Genomic DNA, 26301 nt, shown 5'->3' with positions numbered 1-26301 from the left:
GTGCAGAGTGAGAAGGGTTCGCGGTTCCGGGCTGCTGCCAGGGATTAGAAGTAGATTTTGAGTAGAACCTCCACTCAAGGGAGTCCCAGGGGTTTAGAGTCAAAAGGTAGCCAGGTCCTCCGGGGTTTGTAGGGTTGCTGGCCACAAGAGATGCCGGGTTGGAGCAGGAGCAGGTTCGAGGGTCGACAGGCCGCGGTGGGCTTCGCCAAAGCAGTTGGTGTCTTCCTCTTAGCAGCTGCAGGGCAGGTCTTCTTTCCTCTAGCTTTTCTTTGGATTTCGGAATCTGGAATCTGGGGAAGGACCTGGAAGGTTCAGGGTGCCCCTAAATACTAGATTTAGGGGGTTACAGGTAGGTGAAGGGCAGGGACCAATGAATCCCTGTCCTGGGGTGGGTGGGTACATCCCCTATCCTGCCTCTCTCCTGTGGGAGGGGGGCAATAGCCTAGTCCTGATTGGGCAGGGCTTCCCATCTTCAAGATGGCGAGAGCCCAGAGATGTGCTTCACCTCGCCTCCCCCACCTGAGGGGTGGGGTTGGCAGGCTGGCCCATCCCCTGTCCTTATTTGGGGTTTCCAGCCAAGCTTCCCGCCAGAGTGGGGGGTTGCAGTGGCCTGGGGAAGCTCACATAGGCAGCATGCCTTTGAAGCTTCCCCCTGCTCATCCTGGGGAGGGGGGGGGGGGGGGGGGGGGGGGGGGAGGAGATTTAGCACCTCGCCCAGGATGTGCATTGTTGCAGACCCAGGAGAGCAGGGGCTCTCCTACCCAGGGGTCCAGCAACATGTCTGCTGTGTGGCAGCCTAGCAGCCTCAGAACAGAGGTGATTGTAGGTTAGGTTTTAGGGGGCATCTCTAAGATGCCCTCTAGGGTGCTTGGTACATTAAATCCCACACTGCATCAGTGCGGGTTTAATGTGCTGAGAAGTTTAATACCAAACTTCTCAGTCTTCAGTGTTGTCATTATGGTGCTGTGGAGTTCGTGTTTGACGAGCTCCCAGCACCATGTGCTGTTAAATGGCAGCACTGCACTTACAGTGCCCAGGAATGGACCTGGGTACTGTAGGGGCCACAGGGCTCCAGCTCCTGTGCCCACACCATTGGCATAGGGCACCCCAGCTAGAGGGGTGGCTGATGTATGCCATGGCAGTGTAGGTGGTGGGCATGGCACACAGGGATGTGTGCCATGTCGACTCTTTGTTTTGTCTTGTACCCAGACACCCAGCCTGCAAGGGCAGTGTGTTTGTGTCAGGGTACAGGGCCTCTAAGGGTGGCACAATGAGTGCTGCAGCCCTTAGAGGCCCTCCCTGGTCACAAGGCCCTGGGTACCTAGGGTACCATTTACCAGGGGCTGACATGTGGTCAGGGTTTGCCAATTTGGTTTTGAGGTTTTTAGGGAAGGAACATAGGCCCTGGGCACCCGATTGGCAGGAGTCCATGGCACACTCAGTCAAAGTACATTCAGCAATTCAGCAAAAAGTGGAGGCATACCATGCAAGAAAGGTGGCACTTTCTCACTATTTCCATAAGTTGTTCTGTGAAAATTGTGTTCAAACCTGGAGGATGGTAGTTTATATGTAGTTTGTGGGAGTGGTTACTTGATGATTTCACAGAAATCCCAAGGTATTCACAGGAGTCCAGGGGTTCCGAGTAAAACTTTGAGATGGTGATGTCAGAACGATGTATGCAGACTAAGCCTCCTTTTCGCAAACGTTCTCTATGTCATGAAGGGATGACTTATCGGCATAGCTGCAGCACACTGGGCTGCAACCCCCTTTCATGTTTTTCTAGCTGCCCTAAGTTTTCCCTTTACTGAGCTTAAAGATTATGAGAGTGCAGTGGAAGCACACACTTTTGTTTCATTTTTTTTTTCTACATGAAAGCTGACAAGGGAGATTCCTCCCTCGACAATGCTCAAGCAGCAGCACTTATGTCCTGCAGCTCGAAAAGGAATACAGACCAACATTTAGATTTCTCCTGAACAAAAGTAAAAAAAACATCGTTATTTTCAAGGCCAACAGCTCTAACTTTAACAAATAAGAGACCTATTGCATTGCAAATACTGGTTATACTATGTGTTCTGTTATTTTATTTCAGAATGTACCAATAAATACAGCTAAAAACTTTAAAATTGGTATCACTTCTGTTTTCCCCACATTTTGCATGTTTCTGCAGTATGTACCGTGACTCAGCCTGTTTAATGCATTTCACTGTGTTTCCAACTTCTAGTACAAGAGACACTACAAACAGCACATTTTTTGAATGATCAAAAGCCATACGCCCATTTTGTTCTGGATCCGACTCCGGAATGACTAACGAGCTCAAGTATTCCAGGGCCCTGGATCGCTGCCGATTGAGCCTGTGTTGGTGTCTGGCAGGCGTCGGGTGGCAATGACTAAATTACAACGCCTGAAGGCGCAGGGTGGTTTTGCGGCACTAGATTTTGAATCTCATTATTTGGCGGCGCAGATGCAGGGGTTCAGCCAGTGGGTATGTGGTCAACAGACTGCTAAGAGAGAAGTGGGCCCATTTGTCCCTGCCTCCGGGGAGTCATTTCAACAGCTTTTAAATCCCCGGTATCTTCTCCAGGAAGGCCCTCGGGAGCCGATTGTTATTGGACATGGTTGGGTGCGGTGCTTGCAAAAGACGTGTACACAATTCCCACTCTGCTGACTTACCTTCACAATGGCTGGGATTGGGGCAGCATGTCGGCCAATGGTGTGGGCTCTCCAAGTGGGCAGCCGCTGGAATTACCTGGGAGGGGACCTCTTTCAGGCAGGCAGACTGCTCCTATTGGAGGACCTACAGCTGGAGTTTGGACGTCAGTGGGTGTCAATTTTACTTGCATAGGGCTGTACTAGCGACAGTCAAAAGACACGGGGGCCAGGGTGGCTGAAACCATTATGCATCAGAGTGGTCACCTTATTTGCACCTCCACAGGGTCTCAGAGTGGTTACATACTTCCATAGGGCTCTTAGAGCAGATATGGTTACCCCTGCCCCACAAGGAGCTTTGGGACACAGAGGGAGATTGGTCGAAAAATCAGGAGTATCTTCCAAAGAAGGCGGCTTAGAAAGGTCAGGCTCACATTAATTAACTTGAATTGGCTCCAAAGGGCTTATTTTATGCCCGGCAGGATTAACATATTACCGGACTACGGTGAGGCAAGCTTGGGGCTGAGATTTATCATATGGTCTGGGCCTGTCCTAACCTTTTGGGATTCTGGGACGGTGTGACGGAATGTGTCAAAGACATTACCCATCGTACGCAATGTTACCTGCTCCCCGAGTAGGTTTACTGGAGTGGTTCTCGCGCCTGGCCACTAATAGATTCATTGATTTGGCTATGGCTCTCGCCAAGTGGGTAATTACGTTGCATTGGAAAGTCAGCTCAGGTCCCAATGTGAACAAATGGCGCAGTGAGCTTCTCAAACGGGCTGGTTTCGAGAGTGGTGTGCTGCTCAGAGAGGCCAAGCGGGGTTACGGATCCACTGACATGGTGCGTGAATGGGAGGATGGCGGTATCGGAGGGGCACTAGCAGAGTGGATAACCTTGAGTTGGGTGGGTGGGTGCCCCACTTGGCCAATTGAAGGGGTGCTTCAACATTAGTCTTTCTTCATGACAGGAAGATTGTTTTCTTGTTGAGGGAGGTGTAACTGAGCTAGAGGTTGTAACTGGAAGAATTAGCTAGGTTTTAAGCTGAATAATTGCTTAGAGTCCAGCTCGAGATGATGTATTCATAGCTATGAAGTACGTGACTTTTCTTTGCATCAAACACTACACTGTAGCTTATATGCTTTGTCGCATCTTTTTGAGACCAGACTGAAATGCGCTGCTCCTAGCTGCACATCACATCTCGAATGGGATGCTTACGTTGTGAAGCTGGCTGTCTGGATTGGAGGTTCTAAGTTCCTGCCACTTGTTAAGCTGCTTTATGTCCAGCATTGAAATTCACTGTGTAATTTGTGTGACGCGCACAAGAATATCGGAGTTCCCTTTTACTTGGGACAGCTGGCTGTTCATATGAGACCTGCACAGTAAAGGCCAAGATTGCAAATGTAGTCTCAAATGAATACATGTAGATATTTCTATCAACCTTTTTACCATCCTCATTGTGAGAGACGAAGAAGTATGGCAAAAGGGAAGCTGTTCATAGAACACCATCACCTTTTGCTTGAGTCGGGATTGCTTGTGCCGGCTGGGTAACAAATTCAACCCCCAAAGAAACATTCATGGTTTTCAGCAGTAGACTTTTAAAGAAACCTCTTCCAGTTCCAAGATATTTAAAATGAGGCAATAGTGGGGTGGTCACCTGTGTTTACTAACTTGCATGGTGATAAGAATATAATGTTCTTTTTATTCCTGTGAAGTGAAAGGCAAGGGCCCCCTAGACCTCTTCTTTCACTAAAAGAAACCTTTCTAAACTAGTCTATTGTCTGCACTTCTCCTACTGAATTCACAATATCATACTTTTTCAAACAATCTGGATTCTTCTCTGCAGCGGAGACAAAAAGATGTGGTCATTTACAACCCAGCATCAAGCAGCTGCTGCTCCTTACATTCATCTCCTGCCGCCTCCATTTACTAGCATTATCTGTGGGAGGTCCGAAGAAGGAATATGCTACTTACCAGTATGCATTTGTTCTTGGCATGTAGAGCTACAGAGCTACACACTGCATAGATCGCCATCTGGTGTTGGGCCCAAATGTTTGCAGTTGTTTTTCTCTTGGAAAGTCTTTGGAAGTCACGAGGTAGGGGACGACTCCTTTGGATCATATTGCGCATGGGCTTCAGCTCCATCCTCAGATTGTTTTCGCCAGCAGGGAAACGATAGAGTTTTGTGAGAAAGAGAAAAGATGCCCATGTATGCTGTATGTAAAAAAGATAATACTGGAAACAGATAAAGGTAGCCGGGTGGGCGTGTGTAGATCTGCAGCTCTACATGCCAAGAACAGATGCATACTGGTAAGTAGCATATTCCGTTCGAGGCATATGAGCTGCAGATCACACACTGTGCATAGATTATATAGCAGTACTTGCTCCTAGCAGCGACCACCAGTATCTGTTGCAGTGGTTTGAAACAATGTTTTGAGTACAGCCTGACCCACACTAGCTTGTTGCTTAGCTTGCACATCTACACAATAGTGTTTAGTGAAAGTGTGCGGTGTAGACCATGTAGCTGCTCTGCAGATATCTAAGGGAATGTTCCCTAAAAATGCCATGGAAGCCCCTATCTTGCGTGTAGAGTGGGCTTTAGGGGGAACAGATAGCGTGCGTTTTGCTTTGTGGTAGCAAATCTGTATGCATTTAACAATCCACCTAGCTATCCCAGATTTGGAGATGGGGTTGCCTTTGTGTGGTGGTGAGAAAGACACGAACAGTTGTTTGGTCTTACGAAAGGGTTGTGTTCTCTCGATGTAGTAGAGTAAAGCTCGTTTGACGTCTAGTGTGTGGAGAGCTCTTTCTGCAATGGTCCGTGGCTGCACGAAGAATACGGGCAGTTCCACAGATTGGTTTAGGTGAAAGGGAGGAATTTTGGATTAGTGCGGAGAACAACCTTGTTACGGTGCATTTGCAGAAAAAGTTCTTGAATGGTGAGTGCTTTTATCTCACTGACCCTTCTGAGGGAAGTAATGGCTACAAGAAATGCAGTTTTCCATGTTAGGAATTGAAGTTCACAATTGTGTAGAGGATAAAAGTGAGGCCCCATAAGTCTCGTGAGAACGATGTTTAGGTTCCACACAGGTGAGGGTGGCACTCTGGGGGAATTATTCTCTTGAGGCCTTCCATGAAGGCTTTTATGGCAGGTACTCTAAAGAGTGATAGATGTTGCCTGTTTTGTAGATACGCTGCTATGGCAGCAAGGTGCAGCCTAATAGACGTGTAGGCTAGGTTGCATCTTTGTAGGTGTAGTAAATAGCATATGATGTGTTGAATGGGCACATCTAGGGGATTGATGTTATTGTTGTGACAATAGATCACAAAACGTTTCCACTTGGCTGCGTAGCAAGCTCTAGTGTTGAGCGTCTAGCTTCTCGAATGACGTTCATACAGTCAGGGGGAAGATTAAGATAGCCAAATTCTAGGATTTCAGGAGCCAGATCGCAAGGTTGAGCTGAGCTGGGTCCGGGTGTCTTATCTCTCCATGGTTCTGGGTTAGGAGGCATGGTGAGAGGTGTAGTTTTTGGTGTGGTACTACAGATAGTTCCAGCAGTGTGGTGTACCACGGTTGTCTGGCCCACGTTGGAGCTACTAGGATGAGAGTGAGGGCGTGTTGCTGTAGTTTGCGCACCACTAGTGGAATGAGTGGGAGAGGCGGAAAGGCGTACGCAAATCTGCCTGACCAGTTCATCCATATCGCATTGCCTTTGGACACTGGGTGTGGATACCTGGCGGCAAAGCTTGGGCATTTGGCATTTTCGTGGGTGGAGAAGAGGTCTATCTGTGGATGCCCCCACATTTGAAAGTACGGGTGAAGAACTTGTGGATGGAGTTCCCACTAGTGGATTTGTTGTGTTTGTCTGCTGAGCAGATCTGCCATAGTGTTTTGGACTCCTGGGACATGTTGGGCTAGGAGAAAGAGGTTTTAGGGTATGGCCCATCTCCATATGCTCTGTGCTAGCTGAGAGAGCTGCGGAGAGTGTGTGCCGCCTTGTTTTTGTATATAGTACATGGCTGTCATGTCCGTGCGGACTGGGACTGCCTTGCCTGTGACATGTGTTTGAAAGGCCTTTAGGGCTAAGAATGCGGCTAGTAACTCCAGATGGTTGATGTGGAGTAACCTTTGTTGAGGTGTCCATCTGCCCTGCATGGTGTGATGTAGTAGGTGAGCTCCCCAGCCGGAGAGCGATGCGTCCGCTGTCAGTACTATCTGAGGAACCGGGTCCAGGAACGGACGCCCTTTGGAAAGGTTTTTGGTGGTCCACCACTGCAGAGAGAGATGAAATGAAAATGAAATGAAAATTGTTTTTTGTAAAGCGCATGTTTGCCTTGGCATCTTAGCGCTTACTGCCGTACATCCAGATAAAGAAAACTTATGGCCTTGTGGGGATACATGTAAATAGCCACGTTTTTAAATCCTTTCTAAACTGTAGTAGATCACTTTGCATTCTAAGATGCAATGGCATAGTGTTCCAAAATTTAGGAGCCAAGTGCCGAAAACTTCTACCACCCCACTTCAAAGTCCTTACTTTTGGCACCACAAGCAGGTGGGCTGACGCAGAACGTAGACTCCTCAGTGGGGTATACTGTTTGCAGTATTGACCTATCTGCGATGGTCCTAGCCTGTGCAAGCTCTTATGTAATATACACGTTGATTTAAATTGAATCCTCGCGGATATGGGTAACCAATGTAATTTTTCGCGAGTAATTTGGCTAATTGAGCTAAATTTAGGTAGCTCCAGCAACAGCCGAGCTGCCGCGTTCTGCAGGATCTGAAGTTTTTGGATTACACTTTTTTTTGATCCAATATAGAGTGAGTTGCAATAGTCAGTTTTTGACAGGATCAGTGCCGTTACAACCAACTTCCTTAAAGACATCGGAATAAAAGGAAGGATTTTCCTAAGGATTTTAAGTGAAAAAACAGGAAGAAGTGATACTGTTTACCTGGTCAGTTTGGGAAAGTTGGTCATCAATAAGAATTCCAAGGTTTTTTACCTTCTTTACTGGCTGAGGGCAGAGTCCTGCTGCTTCAGGCCACCAATTTGAGTTCCAGAGAGACATGTCTCCTCCAAACAGAACTACCTCCGTCTTCCCTGTATTCAATTTTAGGCAGTTATTCTGCATCCAGCAGATGATCCGATTCATGCATAGCTTAAAACGCTCGGCCACAGTCTCTGGATTTGTGGCTAAAGAGATGCTAATTTGTGTGTCATCTGCATAGCAAATGGCCTTAGAGCCATGGGAGCGAATAAGTTTGGCCAAAGGGGAAACATATATGTTGAATAAGGTAGGTGAGAGTGCCGATCCCTGAGGCACTCCACACGGCATTACAAAATGAGGGGATGTATGCTCATCCAGTACCACCGCTTGCTTCCTATTTTCCAAATAGGAACGAAGAACATCTGCGGCTCTATCTTTTATACCTATATCCGCCAAACGCTGGAGGAGAATATGATGATCCACCGTATCAAACGCGGCGGATAAGTCAAGCATTACCAATATAGCTTTTCCACCCTGATCTAATTGTAGTCGTATGCTTTCAGTAGCTGCAATTAATGCCGTCTCAGTGGTGTGGTGTGGCCTGAAACCATGTTGCGCTATATCTAGTTTATTATTGCGTTCTATGAAGGACAGAAGTTCCTCATTTAACACTTTTTCGAAAACTTTAGAAGGAAATTGTAGACTAGTGATAGGACGATAATTGGCCACTTCGAGTGGATCAAGAGTGGTTTTTTTTAATAATAGGCCTAATTAGAGAATTTTTCCATTCTACCGGGAAATACCCAGATGTAAGGATATTGTTCAAAATAGGTGTTAGAATTTTTGCTATTGTGTTAGGGACCATGTGGAGAACCACAGCCGGACATGGGTCCAAGGAGGAGCCTGATTTAATTTCAAGAATGGCTTTCTCAACTCTATCCTGTGTAAGGGAGGAGAAATTTATTAACGAGACTGCGTTATCTGATTCATCCATCACGGACACGGCCTGTCTGTCATTTCTACCTATGGAGAATTCATCATACACTTTAATCACCTTTTCATAAAAGAAATTGGCAAGTTTGTCACAAAATTGTTTGGTTGTCTTTACTGACTTTATATTGCCGAATGTGGCCAGTTTTGTGACTATCTTGAATAATTCTAGAGAAATATTTTTGGCAGCCATAATTTTCTCTGCAAAATATCTGGATTTAGCTTCAAAAATAGCCTCTTTGTATATTGTCAATGCCTCTCTATAGCACAATTTATCGATCTCTGAATATTCCTTCCTCCAGAGTCGTTCTTTGGCCCTGCAGATTCTCTTTAAGTTTTTTAAGTCGGGATTATACCAGGGGGCTGATATACGCTTAGTAATAGCCCGCGTCCGCGTTTCCAGACCTAGGTTTAGAAGCGCTTGTTCAATGGGCACGACGTCTACCAACACCAGATCTGTCAATTGGCCCTGGGTTTGGTTCCATTGGCGCGCTTAGCACTCTTGGAGAGGACACATCTGGAGTTTTGCGCGAGGTACTATGAAGATGCAAGAGGCCATCATCCCTATAAGTTGCATGAACACTCGAGCTGGAAGGGAGTGTTGCGGTTGAAATTTGGCGCGTAGAGCCTGAATGCTTGCTATCCTGGCAGGACTGGGATAGGCTAGCGCTTTTGAGGTGTATATGGTGGCACTGAGGTATTGTTGTACGCGGGACGGTTGCAGATGGGACTTTGCGTGGTTCACTGTGAAGCCCAGTTCATGAAGTAGTTGGATAGTGGTTGTATGAGTTGGCCTTTATGAGCCAGTTGTCTAGGTATGGGAAGACGTGGATGTGTTGTCTTCGCAGGTGTGCTGCCACTACCGCTAGGCATTTGGTAAAACACTCGTGGCGCTGTGGTGACTCCAAATGGGAGCACTTTGAATTGATAGTGTTGACCGTCCACTACAAATCTGAGAAACTTCCTGTGAGCGTGGTGAACGGGAATGGGGAAATAGGCGTCCTTGAGGTCTAGGGTGGCAAGAAAGTTGTTCTGGGAGAGTAGGGGGGGGGGGGGGGGGAAGGACCTGCTGGAGTGTGACCATGTGGAAATGATCTGAGTGTATGTATAGGTTTAGGGGTCTGAGGTCCAGGATGGGCCTTAGAGTGCCGTCCTTTTTTGGTATGAGAAAATATAGGGAGTAAACTCCCATGTTTTGTTGGTGGGTAGGAACTGGTTCTATTGCATTCTTTTGTAGGAGGGAGATTACTTCCTGCTTTAGAAGTGACAAATGTTTCTGTGATATTGGGCGCTGTTTGGGTGGAATGTTTGGGGGGGTAGATGTTAGTTCGAGGCAGTAGCCTGACCAAATTATCTGTGTCACCCATCTGTCTGAGGTGATGGTAGTCCAGACAGGAAGGAAATTGCGGAGTCTGCCCCCGACTGCAGTGGGATGGCTTGGGGGCAGTGGAGGGAAGTCATTGGGCAGGGGTGGAGGCAGAGCGGGAGGTGTTAGTTTTGCCTCTGCCTTTATTGTTGTTACCCCTGTAGCCGCCTCTCTAGTAACCTCTAGTGAAGGTGGATTGGGTAGGGGTCTTGTATGAAGTGGAGGCGCTGTCGGAGGAGTAGCCTCTGGTGTTGCTTATAAAGGAACAGCGGCGAAAGGAGCGCCTGTGAGCTTGCGGCTGCAAGGCTCCCATAGATTTTGCCGTGTTGGTGTCCTTGTTCATTTTTTCAAGGGCAACGTCGACGTTGGGACAAACGGATGTTCCTCGTCAAAGGGGTGGTTGAGGATGGAACTCTGCACCTCGGGTTTGAAACCTGAAATTCGTAGCCAGGCATGCCTACGCAGGAGGACGCTGGTGTTAATTGCCCTAGAGGCGGTGTTCGCTACATCGAGGGCGCAACCAATGGAGGTGTTGGGGATGGTTTTACCCTCCTGGATTAGCTCGTTGGCCCTATTCATGTATTTGTCAGGGAGGTGTTGCATTATGGCTTCCAGTTTGCAATGCGCCATATGTTGGCAGTCTGGGACGCTGTTCGCTTGCCAGAGGTGTCCAGGAGTTTGGACACCTTATCGGGTGGTGGAGCCTCACCTGATGCCTGGGAGTTTGCACGCTTTCTCGCAGTGGAGACTACTAGGGAGTCTAGTGGTGCGGGGCCTTTAATGTATGTGGGGTCTGTAGGGGCGGCCTTATACTTTCTCAATGCGAGGGTTGATGACCCTGGCCCTGACCGGGTCTTTAAAGACCTCAGGTGCGTGCTTAAGAACCCTTTTAAGCATGGGCAAAATGGAAGTGGCCCTCTGTGTAGTGTCAAAAGTGTCTAGGAGGAAGTCCTCCTCCACAGGGTCTGTATGGAGATCAATTCCGTGGTAGTGTGCAGCCCTATGGAGCAGTCGGTTAAACCTCATTGCGTCTTCAGCAGGGGGGGGGGGGGGGGGGGGGGAGAGGGAACGGTCTTGAAGGGTAAAGGTCATCCTGCGGGACATTAGGGACGTCTGAGATGTTGTAGTCGTCCCATGGGTCTGGGGAGCCTGTTGGAGTAGGGTCCCCTGTGGGCGGGCTGGTTATCCGGCCCATCCCGTGTCATCGTAGACATGGTTATCATCCTCATCAGGAGAATGATGAGGTGGGGGGAGGCGGAGGAGGAGGAGATGGAGGAGGGGGTGAAGGCAGTCTCAAAGGGGAGGTAGCAAAGTATCTTCTCTTTGGAGGTGGAGCTGGGGCAGGCTTGTCCAGCGGTCTCTTTTTGATGCTGAGCATCAAATGTCTAGTTTTAGGGTCCTTCACAAGTGTTTTTTGTAGTGGATCGGGCCGAAATAGTTCATCTGTGGGGGGCCGATCCTTCGGCGCCGAAGGTGTCGGAGCCGTAGGTTTCTTAGGCGTCGACTCTGCATCGGTTCGTTGTTTTGAACCATTGGGTTTCGAAGTGTCTGTTTCCTCGGCTCCGAGATGACTTTCGGCTTCACGGTGTGGGATTCGAGGGCCTTTGTTTTTTTGTTCGGCTCCGGGGATGGTGTCGGTACCGAGGAGCTAGTGCCAGTCTTCGAGCCCGAGCCGCCTGAAGGCTTGATAGGCTTCTTAACCGGGCCCGAAAGCGAGGTATGGGAAGCAGTGTCTTTGGTCGTGCCTAGGCCCGAGGGCGAAGGCGTGACCGAAGCCTTTTTCGATGTCGTCGAGGGTGGGGGGGGTCGATGTTAGTACTCACGCCCCTCTGTGCCGGAGTGATGTCCTCGACATCGGAGTCGTCAGCTTCGGAGGCGCTGACAAGGCCCTCTTCGGTGTGCTGCTCTTCCGGAACATAGATGCCTACTCTGAAGATGTTGTCGGGGATCGAAGTCGACGAGTGAGCTATTGTTCTCCTCGCTCGCCGGTCCCGAATAGTCTTCTTCGAACTGAAGGATTTGCAAGCCGGAGTCTCTTGCCTCGTGTTCTGGGGAGAGGCAGAGGTTGCACACTTCATGTAGATCGGTGTGGGGAAATTTCGACCCACATCGAGGACACTTTTTAAATGGCGGCCTTTCCATCAGCCAGGACAGGAGGCCAGGTAGGCCCGAAGGCCTTCGTCGACGACCGGAATCGAAGACTTCGAAGGAGGAGTCGTGTCGAGTGTGGAGATCGCGATCGAAACAATACAGTCGAAGGGGGGAGGATTACGCGCCGATCAGAAGAACTGGAACGGTTCCGAACTGGAGCGCAAAGAACACATCCGAGCCCGATGGCGGATAAAAACAATCTGAGGATGGAGCCGAAGCCCATGCGCAATAGGATCCAAAGGAGGAGTCACATACCTCGTGACTTCCAAAGACTTTCCAAGAGAAAAACAACTGCAAACATCCGGGCCCAACAGCAGATGGTGATCTATGCACAGTGTGTAATCTGGAGCTCATATGCCTCGAACATAAGGATTTAGCCCTTTTTGCAGTTATTAAAATAAAAAACTGTCTCTTATCAATCAGATGAATTATGTTACTTACCCTGTAAGCACCTGTTCTTGGCATGTAGAGCTGTAGATTCACAGGCTGTGCATACTCCTGCCATCTAGTGTTGGGTCTGGATGTTTGCAAGTTGTTTTTCATCAAAGAAGTCTTTTCAGTCACGAGGTAAGGTGACTCCTCCTTTCGGTGATAATGCACATGGGCATCATCTCCATCGTTAGATTGTTTTCCCGCAAGAGATTGAAAGTGGAGTAAATACATTTTGTACAGAGATGTCCATGCATATGTAATGTAAATAAGAACTGCAACAATCATAGGTGTCCGGGGAGGAGGGAGGGCACATGTAAATCTATAGCTCTACATGTCAAGAACAGATGCTTACAGGGTACATTAGCTTGTGGACATGCTAATACATCCACACAATGTTTGGTGAATGTGTGTGGTGTAGACTATGTTGCTGCCTTACATATGTCAGCTATAGGACAGCTGCCTAAAAAGGCCATAGATCCTCCTATCTTGCGCGTAGAATGTGCTCTAGGAGGTATAGTTAAAGTTCTTTTAGCTTTAACATTACAAGTTTGAATACATTTAACAATCCATCTAGAAATACCAGATTTGGAGATAGGATTTCCTTTATGAGGTGCAACAAACAGTTGTTTTGTTTTATGAAAATCTTTTGTTCTATCAATACAATATGCTCTTTTGACATCAAGTGTGTGAAGAGCCCTTTCTGGTACCGAATCAGGTTGAGGGAAGAACACATGTAACTCAACCGATTGGTTAATATGAAAAACAAACTATTTTTGGAAGGAGTTTGGGGTTTGTACAAGGAACCACTATCATTAAGAAGTTGAAAGAAAGCTTCTCCTAGGATTAATGCCGTAGCTCAACAAACATGCCTTAATGAAGTGGTAGCAATCAGAAAGGCAACCTTCCAAGAAAGAAATTGTAATTCACAATTGTGTAATGGCTCAAAAGGTGGACCCATAAGCCTTGTGAGAAAAATGTTAAAGGTTCCAGACAGGTGCATCTGGTACTCTGGGCGGTATTATTCTTTTAAGGCCTTTCATAAAAGCTTTAATTACTGGAACTTTGAATAAAGGATAAATGTTGTCTGTTTTGTTGATATGCAGCTACTGCCGCAAGGTGTGACATATAGATGTGCAGGCTACGCCAACTTGCTGTAAGATGCAAAAGATAACAAGGAAAATGCTACTTACCCAGTATGCATCTGTTCTTGGCATGTAGAGCTGTAGAGTCACATGCTGTGCATAGCCCCCCATCTAGTGTTGGGTCCGGATGTTTGCACTTTGTTTTTGTTCAAAGAAGTCTTTTCCAATCACGAGGTAGGCGACTCCTCCTTTTAGTGATAGTGCGCATGGGAATCGACTCCATTTAGATTACTTCTCACAGAGGGTGATAATGGAGTTAGTAAGAGTAGTAAGAGATGTCCATGTATGTATGTATCTAAGTAAGATGTAACTGCAACTGTATAGGTACCCAGGGACGCGGGTGGGCGCATGTGACTCTACAGATCTATATGCCAAGAACAGGTGCATACTGGGTAAGTAGCATTTTCCGTTCGAGGCATATGAGCTGTAGATTACATGCTATGCATAGACTAAAAAGCAGTTATCTCCAAAAGCGGTGGCTAACCTGTAGCTGTTGCAGTGGTCTGAAATAGTGTATGTAAAACTTCTTGGTCCACACTAGCGTGCCGTCTTGCTAACACATCTACACAATAGTGTATTGTGAATGTGTGAGGTGTAGACCATGTTGCAGCTTTGCAGATATTATCTATGGGTATGTTTCATAGAAATGCCATAGAAGCCCCTAGTTTGCGGGTGGAGTGCGCTCTAGGGGGGAGATTGTTAAAGTTCTTTTTGCTTTTGCATAGCATGTCTGAATGCATTTGACTATCCACCTTGCAATGCCTGACTTGGATATTGGATTGCCTTTATGTGGTGGAGCAAAAGCGACAAATAGTTGTTTTGTTTTACGGAAAGGTTTTGTCATTTCTATATAGTAAAGAATTGCTCTTTTCACAACAAAAGTGTGTAGAGCACGTTCTGCCACATAATCTGGTTGAGGGAAGAACACAGGCAACTAAACAGATTGGTTGATATGAAAGGAAGAAATGACTTTTGGTAGAAATGTAGGGTTGGTCCGAAGAACCACTTTGTTTTGGTATATTTGTAAGAATGGTTCTTCTATAGTTAGTGCCTGAAGCTCACCCACTCTTCTCAGAGATGTGATAGCTAAGAGAAAAGCTACCTTCCAAGTAAGAAATTGTATTTCACATTTATGCAATGGTTCAAAGGGTGGACCCTTTAGCCTGGTGAGGACAATGTTGAGATTCCACACGGAGCAGGTGGAAGTTTTGGAGGAATGATTCTTTTAAGTCCCTCCATAAATGCTTGGATGACAGGCATTCTAAAAAGAGAATGATATTGTCTGTTCTGCAGGTATGCAGCAAGATGTAAGCGTATGGACAAGTACGCTAAATTGGAACGCTGCAGATGTAGTAAATAGCAAATGATGTTTTGAACTGAAGCGTCCAGTGGATCTATTGGATTGCTATTGCAGCATATCACACATCGCTTCCACTCTGCTGCACAGCATGCTCTTGAGGTAGGACGTCTAGCCTCTTTGAGAATATTTATACAGTCTGGCGGAAGATTAAAGTAGCCAAAATATAAGATCGCAAGGTTGAGATGGCTGGGATCTGGAGGTCTCATTTCTCCATGGCTCTGAGTGAGCATATTGGGAGTGAGGTGTAGTTTTTGGTGAGAAACTACTGAGAGCTCCAACAGGGTTGTGAACCAGGGTTGTCGAGTCCATGTGGGAGCAACTAGGATTAATGTCAGGGGCGACTGTCTGAGCTTCCGAACCACAAATTGAATGAGTGGGAGAGGCGGAAAAGCATAGGCAAATATCCCTGACCAATTCATCCATAGTGCAATGCCCTTGGACAATGGGTGTGGATGTCCGGATGCGAAGTTTGGGCATTTTGGTTTGTGGCGAACAGATCTACGTCTGGAAAGCCCCACATTTGAAAGAATGAGAGGAGAACTTGAGGGTGAAGTTCCCATTCGTGGATCTCTGGTCTTTGACGACCGAGCAGATCTGCAATCCGATTGTTTACTCCTGGAAGGTGTTCTGCGAGGAGAAACATTCTGTGATGTAAGGCCCATCTCCAGATGGTGTGGCTAATTGTCATAGCTGGAAAGTGTGCTCCTCTCCCCCGTCCCCCCCCCAGTTTCTGTATGTAGTACATTGCTGTCATGTTGTCTGTACAGACAGCTTTGCGTACTAGATGAACTTGAAATGCTTGGAGCGCTAGAAAAATTGCTAGCAGCTCTTGATGGTTTATGTGGAGCTGCTTTTGCTGCAGGCTCCACATGCCCTGAATTATATGCATCTGGTGATGAGCTCCCAAACCAGTGAGCGATGAGTCTGCTGTAAGCACCATCTGTTGAACCGGGTCAATGAAGGGCCGCCCTTTTGAAAGGTTTTGTGTTTTCCACCACTGCAGAGAGCGATGGGTGCGGTCGTCCACCAACACCAGATCTGAAAACTCAACCTGAGCCTGGTTCCACTGACGCTAAGCACTCCTGAATGGGATGCATCTGGAGTCTTGCGTAAGGGACTATTAGTATGCAAGACGCCATCATCCCAGTAACTGCATGAACACTCGAGCTGGCAATGAGTGATGAGGCTGAAACTGGCAGAGTAGAGTCTGCATGTTGAGGATTCTGGCCTGATTAGGGAAGGCCAAAGCCTTAGCTGTGTCTATTGTGGCTCTCAGATACACCTGTGTGTTGGATGGCTGTAGATGGGATTTTGACAGGTTCATTGTGAATCCAATATCGTGGAGCAACTGCACTGTTTTGGGAGTGTGACAGACAGCTTTTTTGTGAGTTGGCTTTTATGAGCAAATCATCCAAATATGGGAAGACGTGAATGCGGTGTCTTCGACGGGGAGCTGCAACTACTGCTAAGCACTTGGTGAAAACTCGGGGTGCGGTTGTTAATCCAAATGGGAACACCTTGAACTGATAATGGTGTCCTGCCACTACAAACCTTAGGTATTTGCGATGAGCAGGATGTATTGGGATATGGAAATAGGTGTCCTTTAAGTCCAGAGTGGACAGAAAGTCGCCTTCTTGAAGGAGCAGGAGCACTTGTAGAGTGACCATGTGAAAGTGGTCTGATTGAATGTATAGATTGAGTTCTCCGAGGTCCAGTATAGGCCTGAGAGATCCGTCCTTCTTGGGAATTAAGAAGTACAGGGGGAATACTCTGGTTTGTTGATGTTCTAATGGGACTGGCTCTATTGCTCCTTTTTCTAACAGAGATTGAACCTTTTTTTTTTTTTTTTTTAAAAGGGTGAGATGTTCCTGTGACATTGCATGTGATCTTGGAAGTATGTGGGGGAGTGTCTGCAAGTTCCAGACAGTAACCATATTGGATAATTTGTAGAACCCATTTCTCTGAGGTGATGGTGTGCCAGACAGCGAGAAAGTGAGAGAGATGTTCCCCGACAGGAGTGATATGATCGGAGGGAGGGTAGTGGAAGCAAGTCACTGTTTGTTATTAGCAGGGGAAGTTGCCTCTGCCTCTTCCTTTGCCGTTGTTTCATCTAAAACCGCCTCTAAAATATCCTCTTGATGAGAGCGATTGGTTGTTGCCCTTGTAAGAGGAGGCAGGATTTTCTGTGGTAACAGTTTTGGAATCAACCCTGTAAAAGGAGCGGTGAAGTAAGAAACCTCTAGTAGCAGATAATTGTAAAGCCCCCATGGACTTTGCGACCTCAGTGTCCTTTTTCACTTTCTCCAGTGAGGCGTCAACTGCTGGACCAAAGGTGTTCCTTGTCAAAAGGTTGATTAAGAATGGAGGCCTGTACCTCAGGTTTGAAACCTGATATTCTTAACCATGCGTGTCTGCGTAGCAACACGCTTGTGTTTACTGCACGTGCTGCTATGTCTGCTGCATCTAATGCTCATTTGATAGAGGTATTGGTAAGGAGTTTTCCTTCTTGAATGAGATCATTTGCCTTAGCTTGATGTCCATCAGGCAGATATTGGATACGTTTTGCCAACTCATCATAATGAGCTCCATCATATCTGCTGGCAAAGCCGGAGCATTGGCAACGCGCCAGTGATGAGCTGCCTGAGAAGCGACCCTTTTACCAGAGGCATCAATTAACTTGGGCTCTTTATCAGGAGGAGGGGCCTCACCGGTTTGTGAATTTGCTCATTTACGTGCATTAGAGACCACCAAAGAGTCTAAGGGCAGTTGACCTTTGATGTAAGCAGGGTCAGTAGGTGCTGGTTTATACATTTTCTCAACCTTGGGTGTGATTATTCTTGCCCTGACAGGGTCTTTAGAAACCTCATCTGCATGCTTAAGCATTGGTTAAGTGTGTGTTGTTTTTTGAGTGGCGCTTAAGGTCTCGAATAAGAAGTCCTCCTCTAAAGTCTCTTTATGTAATTCCACCCCATGATAGTGAGCAGCCCTGTTAAGAAGCTCAATAGAACCTGTATTGTCATCAGGAAGTGATGGCCTTGATGTATTATAATCCTCCCATGGATCAGCATCTTGTGGTCTGTTGTCATCCCCATCCCCCTCATCCTGTGGGTCAGGGGATAGTGGTGGTGAATTAGTGGGGGTAATGAGTAGGTGAGGATTCGTAGGTGAAGGAGGTGGATTATAAGGTGGTGATGGGTTCGTACCCATATTCCTTTTCTTTAGAGGTATATGATGCTGATTCTGATGTGGCAATTTCCTTTTTTTAGGTAATTTGGCATAAATATGTCCAAGATCTGGGTTGATGACCAGTTCTTTTTGTTTCAGACCCTGAGGTGGAATATCGTACCAAAAATAGTTTTTGGAGTCTTTTTCTCTTTAGTTGTAGTTTTTGGCGTCGAAAGTTTCAGCTCCGAACTCTTCACCACCGAAGATTTAGGCTTGGACAAAGATGGAGGATGGACATGCTTGGTTTTCAGCGCCGAGAATTTCGGTTCAGTGTCGCTAGGGGGCCCGACTCAATCCTGAACCGGAAGGCTTTTCTTTGTGTTTCGGCCCCAGGCCTGGGGACGGGGCACTCGAAACTCTCTTGGTGCCGACCTTGGCCCGCAGGCAGAGGAAAGACCGAAGCCTTTTTAGGTTTTGGTTGTTGGGGCAAGGGAGTTTCTGTACTCAAGGTACGTTGACCCGGTATAACTTGCTCCTCTTCTTCCCTGTCGGAGTCGGCTTCAGACACAGCGACATGTTCTACTTCCTCGGCTCCTTGAGAGTGTTCTTGGTCCGAATCTTCTCCGAAGATGTCCGGTACGGAGCTATCTTGTTGCATTTCGTGACGTTGAGCCCGATGGTCACGGAGCATCTCCTTTGATCGAAACGAGCGGCACGTGTCGCAGTGTTTCTCCTTGTGTTCCGGGGACAGAGATTGCACACGTTGTGCAGGTCGCTGCGCAGAAAGTTGTCGCGAAACCAGGGACAGAGCTTGAATGGAGTCTGTTCCATCAACTGCTAGCGAGCCTGGCATGGGTAGGCCCAACAGCTCTCCATGAGTTTTCTAATCGAAGATTCTTGGTTCGAAACGATACAAGGAGAATAGGAAATGCGATCGAGAAACAATACCATCGAGGATAGTGGATTGCACAAAGTGAACAAGAGAAACAGTGCCGAACTGGAGTGCAGCAATTCACATCCGAACCAGATGGCGAAAAAAACCAAAAAACAATGGAGTCGATACCCAGGCGCACTATCACCAAAAGGAGGAGTCACCTACCTCATGACTGGAAAAGACTTCTTCGAACAAAAACAAAGTGCAAACATCCGGACACAACACTAGACGGCGGGCTATTGTGAGAAAGTGCCCTCTTTCTTGCATGGTATGCCCCCACCTTTTGCTGAATTGCTTATGTTCTTTGCCGGAGTGTGCCCTGGGCTCCAGCTAATCAGGTACCCAGGGCCTATGTTCCTTCCCTAAAACTGCATTGAAGCCTAACCCCAATTGGCATCTCTGGCCACATGTCAGCCCTTGGTAAATGGTACCATAGGTACCCAGGGCACTGTGACCAGAGAAGGCCTCTAAGGGCTGCAGCACTTGTTGTGCCACCCTTGAAGGCCCTGTACCCTGACACTCACACACTGCCTTTGCAGGCTGCGTGTCTTGGTGCAGAACTAAGTGAAGAGTCGACATGGCACACATCCATGTGTGCCATGCCCACAAACCACTGCCCTGGCATACATCAGTCACCCCTCTAGCTGGGTGCCTATGCCAGTGGTGAGGGTACAGGTGCATGGGCCCTGTACCCCTACAGTGCCCAAGTCAATTCCTGGGCACTGTAAGTGCAGTGCTGCCATTAAAAGTATATGGTGCTGGGAGTTTGTCATTACAAACTCCACAGCACCATAATGGCTACACTGAAGACTGGGAAGTTTGGTATCAAACTTCTCAGCACATTATACCCACACTGATGCCAGTGTGGGATTTAATGTAAAATGCACCACAGAGGGCATCTCGGAGATGCCCCCTGAAACTCGACCAACCTCCAGTGACCTGACTGAGTGGCTGCCACCACCAGACATGTTTCTGGACCCCTGGGTCAAGAGCTTGCGGCTCTCGGGCCTGAAACAATGCACATCCTGGGACAAGGTGCCACGCCTCCTCCCCCAGGATGGGCAGGGTTCACGAAGGAGAAACTTCAAAGGCATACCACTTTTGTGAGCCTCTCCAGACCAATTGCTGCTTTCAGCAACTGGTCCCCACTGGTTCTACCCCCCACTTTGAGCAGGAGAACCAGCAGGGAAAACAAGTGAGGAAGGTGTGCCCACCTCTGCCAAATCCACCCCTAAGGTGGGGGAAGCGAGGTGAAGCACAACCTCGAGTCCCCGCCATCTTGAGGGTGGGGGGACCCAGCCAACCAGGGACAGGCTCCTGCCCCTCTCCCATTGCAAAGTGGCAGGATAGGGGGTGTACCAACCCCAGGAAAGGGACCCATTGGTCCCTGCCCTTTACCTACCTGTAAAGCCCCTAAATTTAGTATTTAGGGGCACCCTGAACCTTCCTTCCTCAGATCCAGCGACTACAAGAAAAGAAGAGAAGAAGGACGAGAAGCCGTGCAAAGCTAACAAGAGGACGACTCCCACTGACTTGGCCCCAGCCCTGTCTTCCCTCGAACCTGCTCTTGCGAAACCCCGGCACGTCCAGCAACCTTCAAAAACCCCGGAGGACCTCACTGCCTTCACTTTAAGGACGGTCCCTCCCGTGAACACCGGACGTGTTTAAACTGCAGCTTCTGATGCCAGCCGGAAACCGCAAATCAACCCACTTTGCACCCGCCGAACCCGGCCCGTGCTGGAGTGGAAAAACACCATAAGGAGGGCCCCCCCCGGCGATCCTGACCAGAGATCCGGCGACCCCTGACCTGCCTCAAGCCTCCAGACGCCTGCAGCCTCAATCCAAAGGACCCCCCCCTACCGCGACCAGAGTGGGTAAGAAAATCCGACGTCCCAAGGCACTCCTGCACCCGACGCCCCACAGCCTTGTGTGCCCAACCCAGCGGTGCCTAACCAACCTTCAACATCCCTACTTACTCCTCGAAGTGGTGGTCGCTCCTGGAAGATCCTCGTCCCCGAGCCTGCAGTGTTTCTTTGTCCCGGGGAATCTCCATTGAAATCAACAGGGCACCCGACCTCAAAACAGCACCCTGCACCCGGACGCCCTAGTGCCGCTGAGGGTGCCCCTTTTGTGCTAACTTGGTCCCCAACTTGCCCTGAGCTTAACATTAGGACCTTTGCTCCCACAACCATGAGGCCTGCTTGCCAGCAGCCACCGCCGGGGTCCCCCTAGTCCCCATTGGGTAACATTGAGCCTCAACATTCTGCACCCGGCCGCCCGATTACTTACCTCGAAACCGATAACCTGCTTTTCCTCATAGAATAACATTGACACATTTTCTCCCAAAAGGTTCTTAAGTGTCGACTTTGGAAAACTAAGAATATTCCTTAAAAATCACACAAATAACCAAAATGCATTTTCTTAACTGTTTTCAGGAAATGTCCCAGCGCTGAATCTTAGGTATCCAGCACTGAGTAAGAAAAGTAACGTTAAAGTAACTTACCCGTGAATTGAACTTCCTTCCATAGGAAAACATTGGTGGTTCAATGTGAAAAAGTTTCTAAGTGTCAACTTTTGAAATACTAGAATATTCTTGAAAACTCGTACAATTAACTAAAACGCATTTACTCAACTGTTTTCAGGAAATGCCCCGTGCTGAATCTAGGATCCAGCACTGTGTTAGTAAAAGTAATCTACTAAGTTTGTGCATTGCATTGCAACCCCTGTAAACTGGAACTGGTACAAAGTCCTACTGTATTTTGAAAGTATTCAACAGCAGCATTTCATATCTGAAAAGTAATTTAATGTTTACCTGTGCCAGGCTTGCTTGGTTCTAAAAATAAACAGTATATTTTTTTTATACAAAAACAATTGGCCTAGAGTTCAGTCCTTGAGTGTGTGAATTCATTTGCTGACTGTGTACATCAAATGCTTAACACTGTCCTCTGATACTGCCTTACTGCTCGACTACTCTACCACTTTAGAGAGTAAGGTTCTATCTAACTTTAACCTCTGTCAAACTTCTGGAGACCCTTGGACTCTATACACACTGTACCTCACTTTGGTGCAATATATATAGAGCCCGTTTCTTACAGCTACGCACAGCATTGGATATACAGCTCACATGCCTCAAACATAATATTTTGTACAGATGCATCTAGCGGATCAATTGTGTTACTATTACAATATATAACAAACCTTCTCCACTTTGCTGCATAGCATGCTCTGGCGGCAGGTGTTCTTGCTTCACTATCTGGTGGTAGGTTTAGGTATCTGAACTCTGACTTCAGGAGCCAGATCGCTAGGTTGAGCTCCTTGGGGTTTGGATGTCGGAGTTCTCCATGGTTCTCTGCGAGAAGGTTGGAAGTGAGGTGCAGTTTTTTTGTGCAGAACCACTGGCAGTTCTAGTAGTGTGCTGAACCATGGTTGACGAGCCAAGGTGGGAGCCACTAGAATCAGTGCGAGTGATGTCTGCCTGAGTTTCCGAACCAGAAATGGCAGGAGAGGGGAGGCGGAAAAGCGTAAGCAAATATCCCTGACCAGTTCATCCATAGGGCCTCGCTTTTGGATAGATGGTGTGGGAATCTGGAGGCAAAGATTGGACATTTTGAGTTCTGTGCTGTGGCGAAGAGGTCTATCTGTGGAAACCCCCATTTTTGGAAGTATGGAAGGAGAACCTGGGGGTGAATTTCCCATTTGTGTACTTGTCGTATCCTGCTGAGGCCAGCAAATTGGTTGTCATGCCTAGAAGGTGTTCTGCTAGAAGATGAATTTCGCCCAATGCTAAATGGTCTGAGAGAGGCGGGCCAACTGCAGAGAGTCTCCCCCTGTTGATGTGGAGACTCTCTTGCTTGGTGTCCCATAAACCTTGAATTGTTAGATGCTGGAGATGGGAAGCCCAACCTGTGAGAGATGCATCTGTTAGTACGACTTGTGGAATCAGGTCGATGAAGGGCTGCCCTTTGGTTTTGTGTGTTCCACTATTGCAGAGAGCGACCGTCTACCAACACTAGATCTGTTAATTGACCCAGTGACTGATTCCACGGACGTGCTAACCATTCCTATAGAGGACGCATGCGTAATCTTGCGTGAGGCACTATTGCACTGCAAGATGCCATCATCCCTAATTGTTGCATGAAAGTCTTCACCGTTGGGTATTGGTTGTTTTGAAACTGTAGTAAAAGTTTTGAATTGTCGCTGTACTGGGAGAGGCTAGATCTGTGCGAGTGTTTAGCGTGGCTCCCAGGTATGGTTGCAGTGTTAGTTCTTTCAAGTGTACTTGACACAAAGCTGTCACCTGTACTCTTTTTAGCGTTACGAAAGAGGCCCCCTAATATTAGGATCTGGTTCCTTAAGGTAGGGAAAAATCGCAATAATTGTACAGAATTAAGTCAACCAATCAAAACACAATAATAAATGATGATCAATGTACTGTCAAATTGAACCAAAGACAACAGTAGTTTTTACAAAAATACAAAATAAGCTTTTATTGAAAATAGAAAAACCAAGAAAAATATAACATTCATTCATACACTTGCATGTTCATCATGCACACTTCCAGTCATACTATCAATTATAAAAAGACATTATATTTGTTAACCATTTCCTCTTAAATGACAAATGAACCATGTATGTAAAAAACAATTTCAGTTAAAAACAATGTGGCACAGATTTGATGGACAAGAATGTTGGTATGCGCGTTTTGGCACACCAAAGTGCCTTCGTCAGGAAAAAATGGCCACGAAAAGAAGAACTAATTAGAATCTGTGATCATAAAAGTTGTATTATAAATAGGGAAGGGGTTCATAAATGTCCTTAAATTGTATTCTTGCCCTGACGGGGAGCCAATGGAGGCTCCTCAATGCAGGTTCATCCGATTGCCGCACAATTCTGGATCACCTAAAGCTTATGTGAGGTAAAATGAGGAGATCCCAGGTATAGGGCATCACCATAGTCCAGGCGAGAGAGGTTAAGAGCCTGAACCATAATCCTTCTTGCGTGGGAGGGGGGGCGGGGGGGGGGGGGGGGGGGGTGGAGGATCTTACGCGACAGCCTCATTAGGCCATAACAGGTGGCTGAAAGCTTAGTGGCCTGGAAATCAAAACTGAGAGAACTATCAAGCCACAACCCCAGGCCCTTGATCTGGGGTTTGGGTCTGGGGCGGGACCAAGGCAGTCCGGCCTGAAAGAAGCAGGTTTGATGGAGGGGGGAGTTGCCGGGAATTATTGTGTGCATTGAACCAAGGATAGGAACCACCAAAAGGGTAATGAAGACGCATAGATGGTGTAGGTCAATGGGAGGAAGCATAGCAGATGGTGACAATGAACCTACTGTAAAATATAAGAAAGTAATTAAGTGAATGAAATAAGAAAGGAGAAGAAGCACCGTAAAGTTGAGGTCCGTGCATTAGGTTAACCTGTGTTAAGGTATCCATTAGATTATCATTACTTTATTGGATACACCTTAGTAAATAAGAATTCCTATGTACACTCTTAATATGTGCATTTCTTGCAGTTTAGATCTGTCTCCATACCTGACACAACGTTGATGTTTTGAGGCACCATTCAGGTCTCCAAAATCCATGGGGTATACTTTTCATTACTTTACATCTGTATAGGAAAGACACTAATAAGCACTTCCAACACGGGTGAACCTAATGCACGGACCTCAACTTTATGGTGTTTCTTCATAATTCTTATTTCATTCACTTCATTACTTTCTTATAGTTTACACTAGGTTCATTGTCACCATCACCATCTGCTATGCTTCCTCCCTTTGACATATACCATCTATGCGTCTTCATTACCCTTTTGGTGGTTCCTATCCTTGGTTCAATGTACACAATAATTTGTGTTCTTGTATTTTCATTAATTATTGCGGTCATTTATGAACCCCTTCCCTATTTATAAGACAACTTTTATGATCACAGATTCTACATTGTTCCTCTTTTCGTGGCCATTTGTTCCTGACGAAGGCACTTTGGTGTGCCGAAACGTGCATACTAACATTCTTGTCAATCAAATCTGTGCCACACTGTTTTTAACTGAAATTGTTTTTTTATATACATGGTTCATTTGTCCTTTATGAGGAAATTGTTAACAAATATAATAATGTATTTTTATAATTGATAGTATGACTGGAAGTGTGCCTGATGGACATGCAAGTGTATGAATGAATGTTATATTTTTCTTGATTTTTCTATTTTCAATAAAAGCTTATTTTGTATTTTTGTAAAAACTACTGTTGTCTTTGGTTCAATTTGACAGTACATTGATCATGTATTATTGTATTTTGATTGGTTGCCTTATTTCTGTACAATTATTGCCTGTACTCTTTTCAACATCCTTAATTTAATACAAAAAAAAAAAATGGTTCCTCCACTAACACAACATGTTGCATTAATGTGCACTGATACTTCGCATTCAGCAGCTCTGGATGTGCATCAAGGTACAGTGCTGTTCATGGTGTTAAAGTGAGCTTGTGCGTCTCCCTCACATGTGCCAAAAGAGCAGAGGTACACACTCATGACCACCCGGAGCAGACTCCTCTGTTTAGACTCTCACGATTCAGAGCCTCTTTATACACTAGACTAGGAACAATAAAGCACACCCCTACATTCGCCAGGCGACAGTTACCCACTCACCCTTAAGCTTCTAAATGTACCCTCTTCTTTCAGTTTGGGTTCCTGGAGGTCTTGCACCTCTTTTTTCATAAGCTGCAGCCACTCCTGGAGGTCCGCCTGCATGGAGAGAAGTCGGTGAATTAGACGTGTACAAAAAGCAGTTTCACGTATCGCCAAATTCATGCTTCACACAAGGAATATCAATTGTGCCATAAATCTGAAGGCAAGGTTCTTTGCCACAACGAGGTGTTGTAACGGTCAATGGAGGAGCGGAGATTTCCACACTAGTGGAGTCTGAACTTCATCTTCAAAGGAGGTTTTGTACAACCAAGAAAGTTTAATGCAGAAGGAATTGTGGCAATGGAAGGGAGTCGAAAAACAGCCACTGGTAAATCCACATGGAAGAAACCTGAAAGATCAACATAGCCCTACAATTGTGTACATTACTACACACTCAAACCAAGAGTAACCCTGTGTAAGAAAGTGGCTCTGTATATACTGTTCCC

General features: G+C 46.8%; 1 protein-coding gene across 1 annotated transcript in view; it reads right to left on the bottom strand.

The window, feature by feature from the left end:
- Positions 1-26301, bottom strand: part of LOC146813592 (E3 ubiquitin-protein ligase TRIM39-like) — a 166121-nt gene that overhangs the window by 123903 nt on the left and 15917 nt on the right. Inside the window, exon 2 of the mRNA XM_085620341.1 lies at positions 25817-25912. Coding sequence (XP_085476467.1) covers positions 25817-25912 — 96 coding nt within the window. The remainder of the gene's footprint in view (positions 1-25816; positions 25913-26301) is intronic.

Source organism: Triturus cristatus, chromosome 7, assembly GCF_964204655.1.
Source record: "Triturus cristatus chromosome 7, aTriCri1.1, whole genome shotgun sequence".
NCBI lineage: Eukaryota > Metazoa > Chordata > Amphibia > Caudata > Salamandridae > Triturus > Triturus cristatus.
This window is presented reverse-complemented; position numbering and strand designations above follow the sequence as displayed.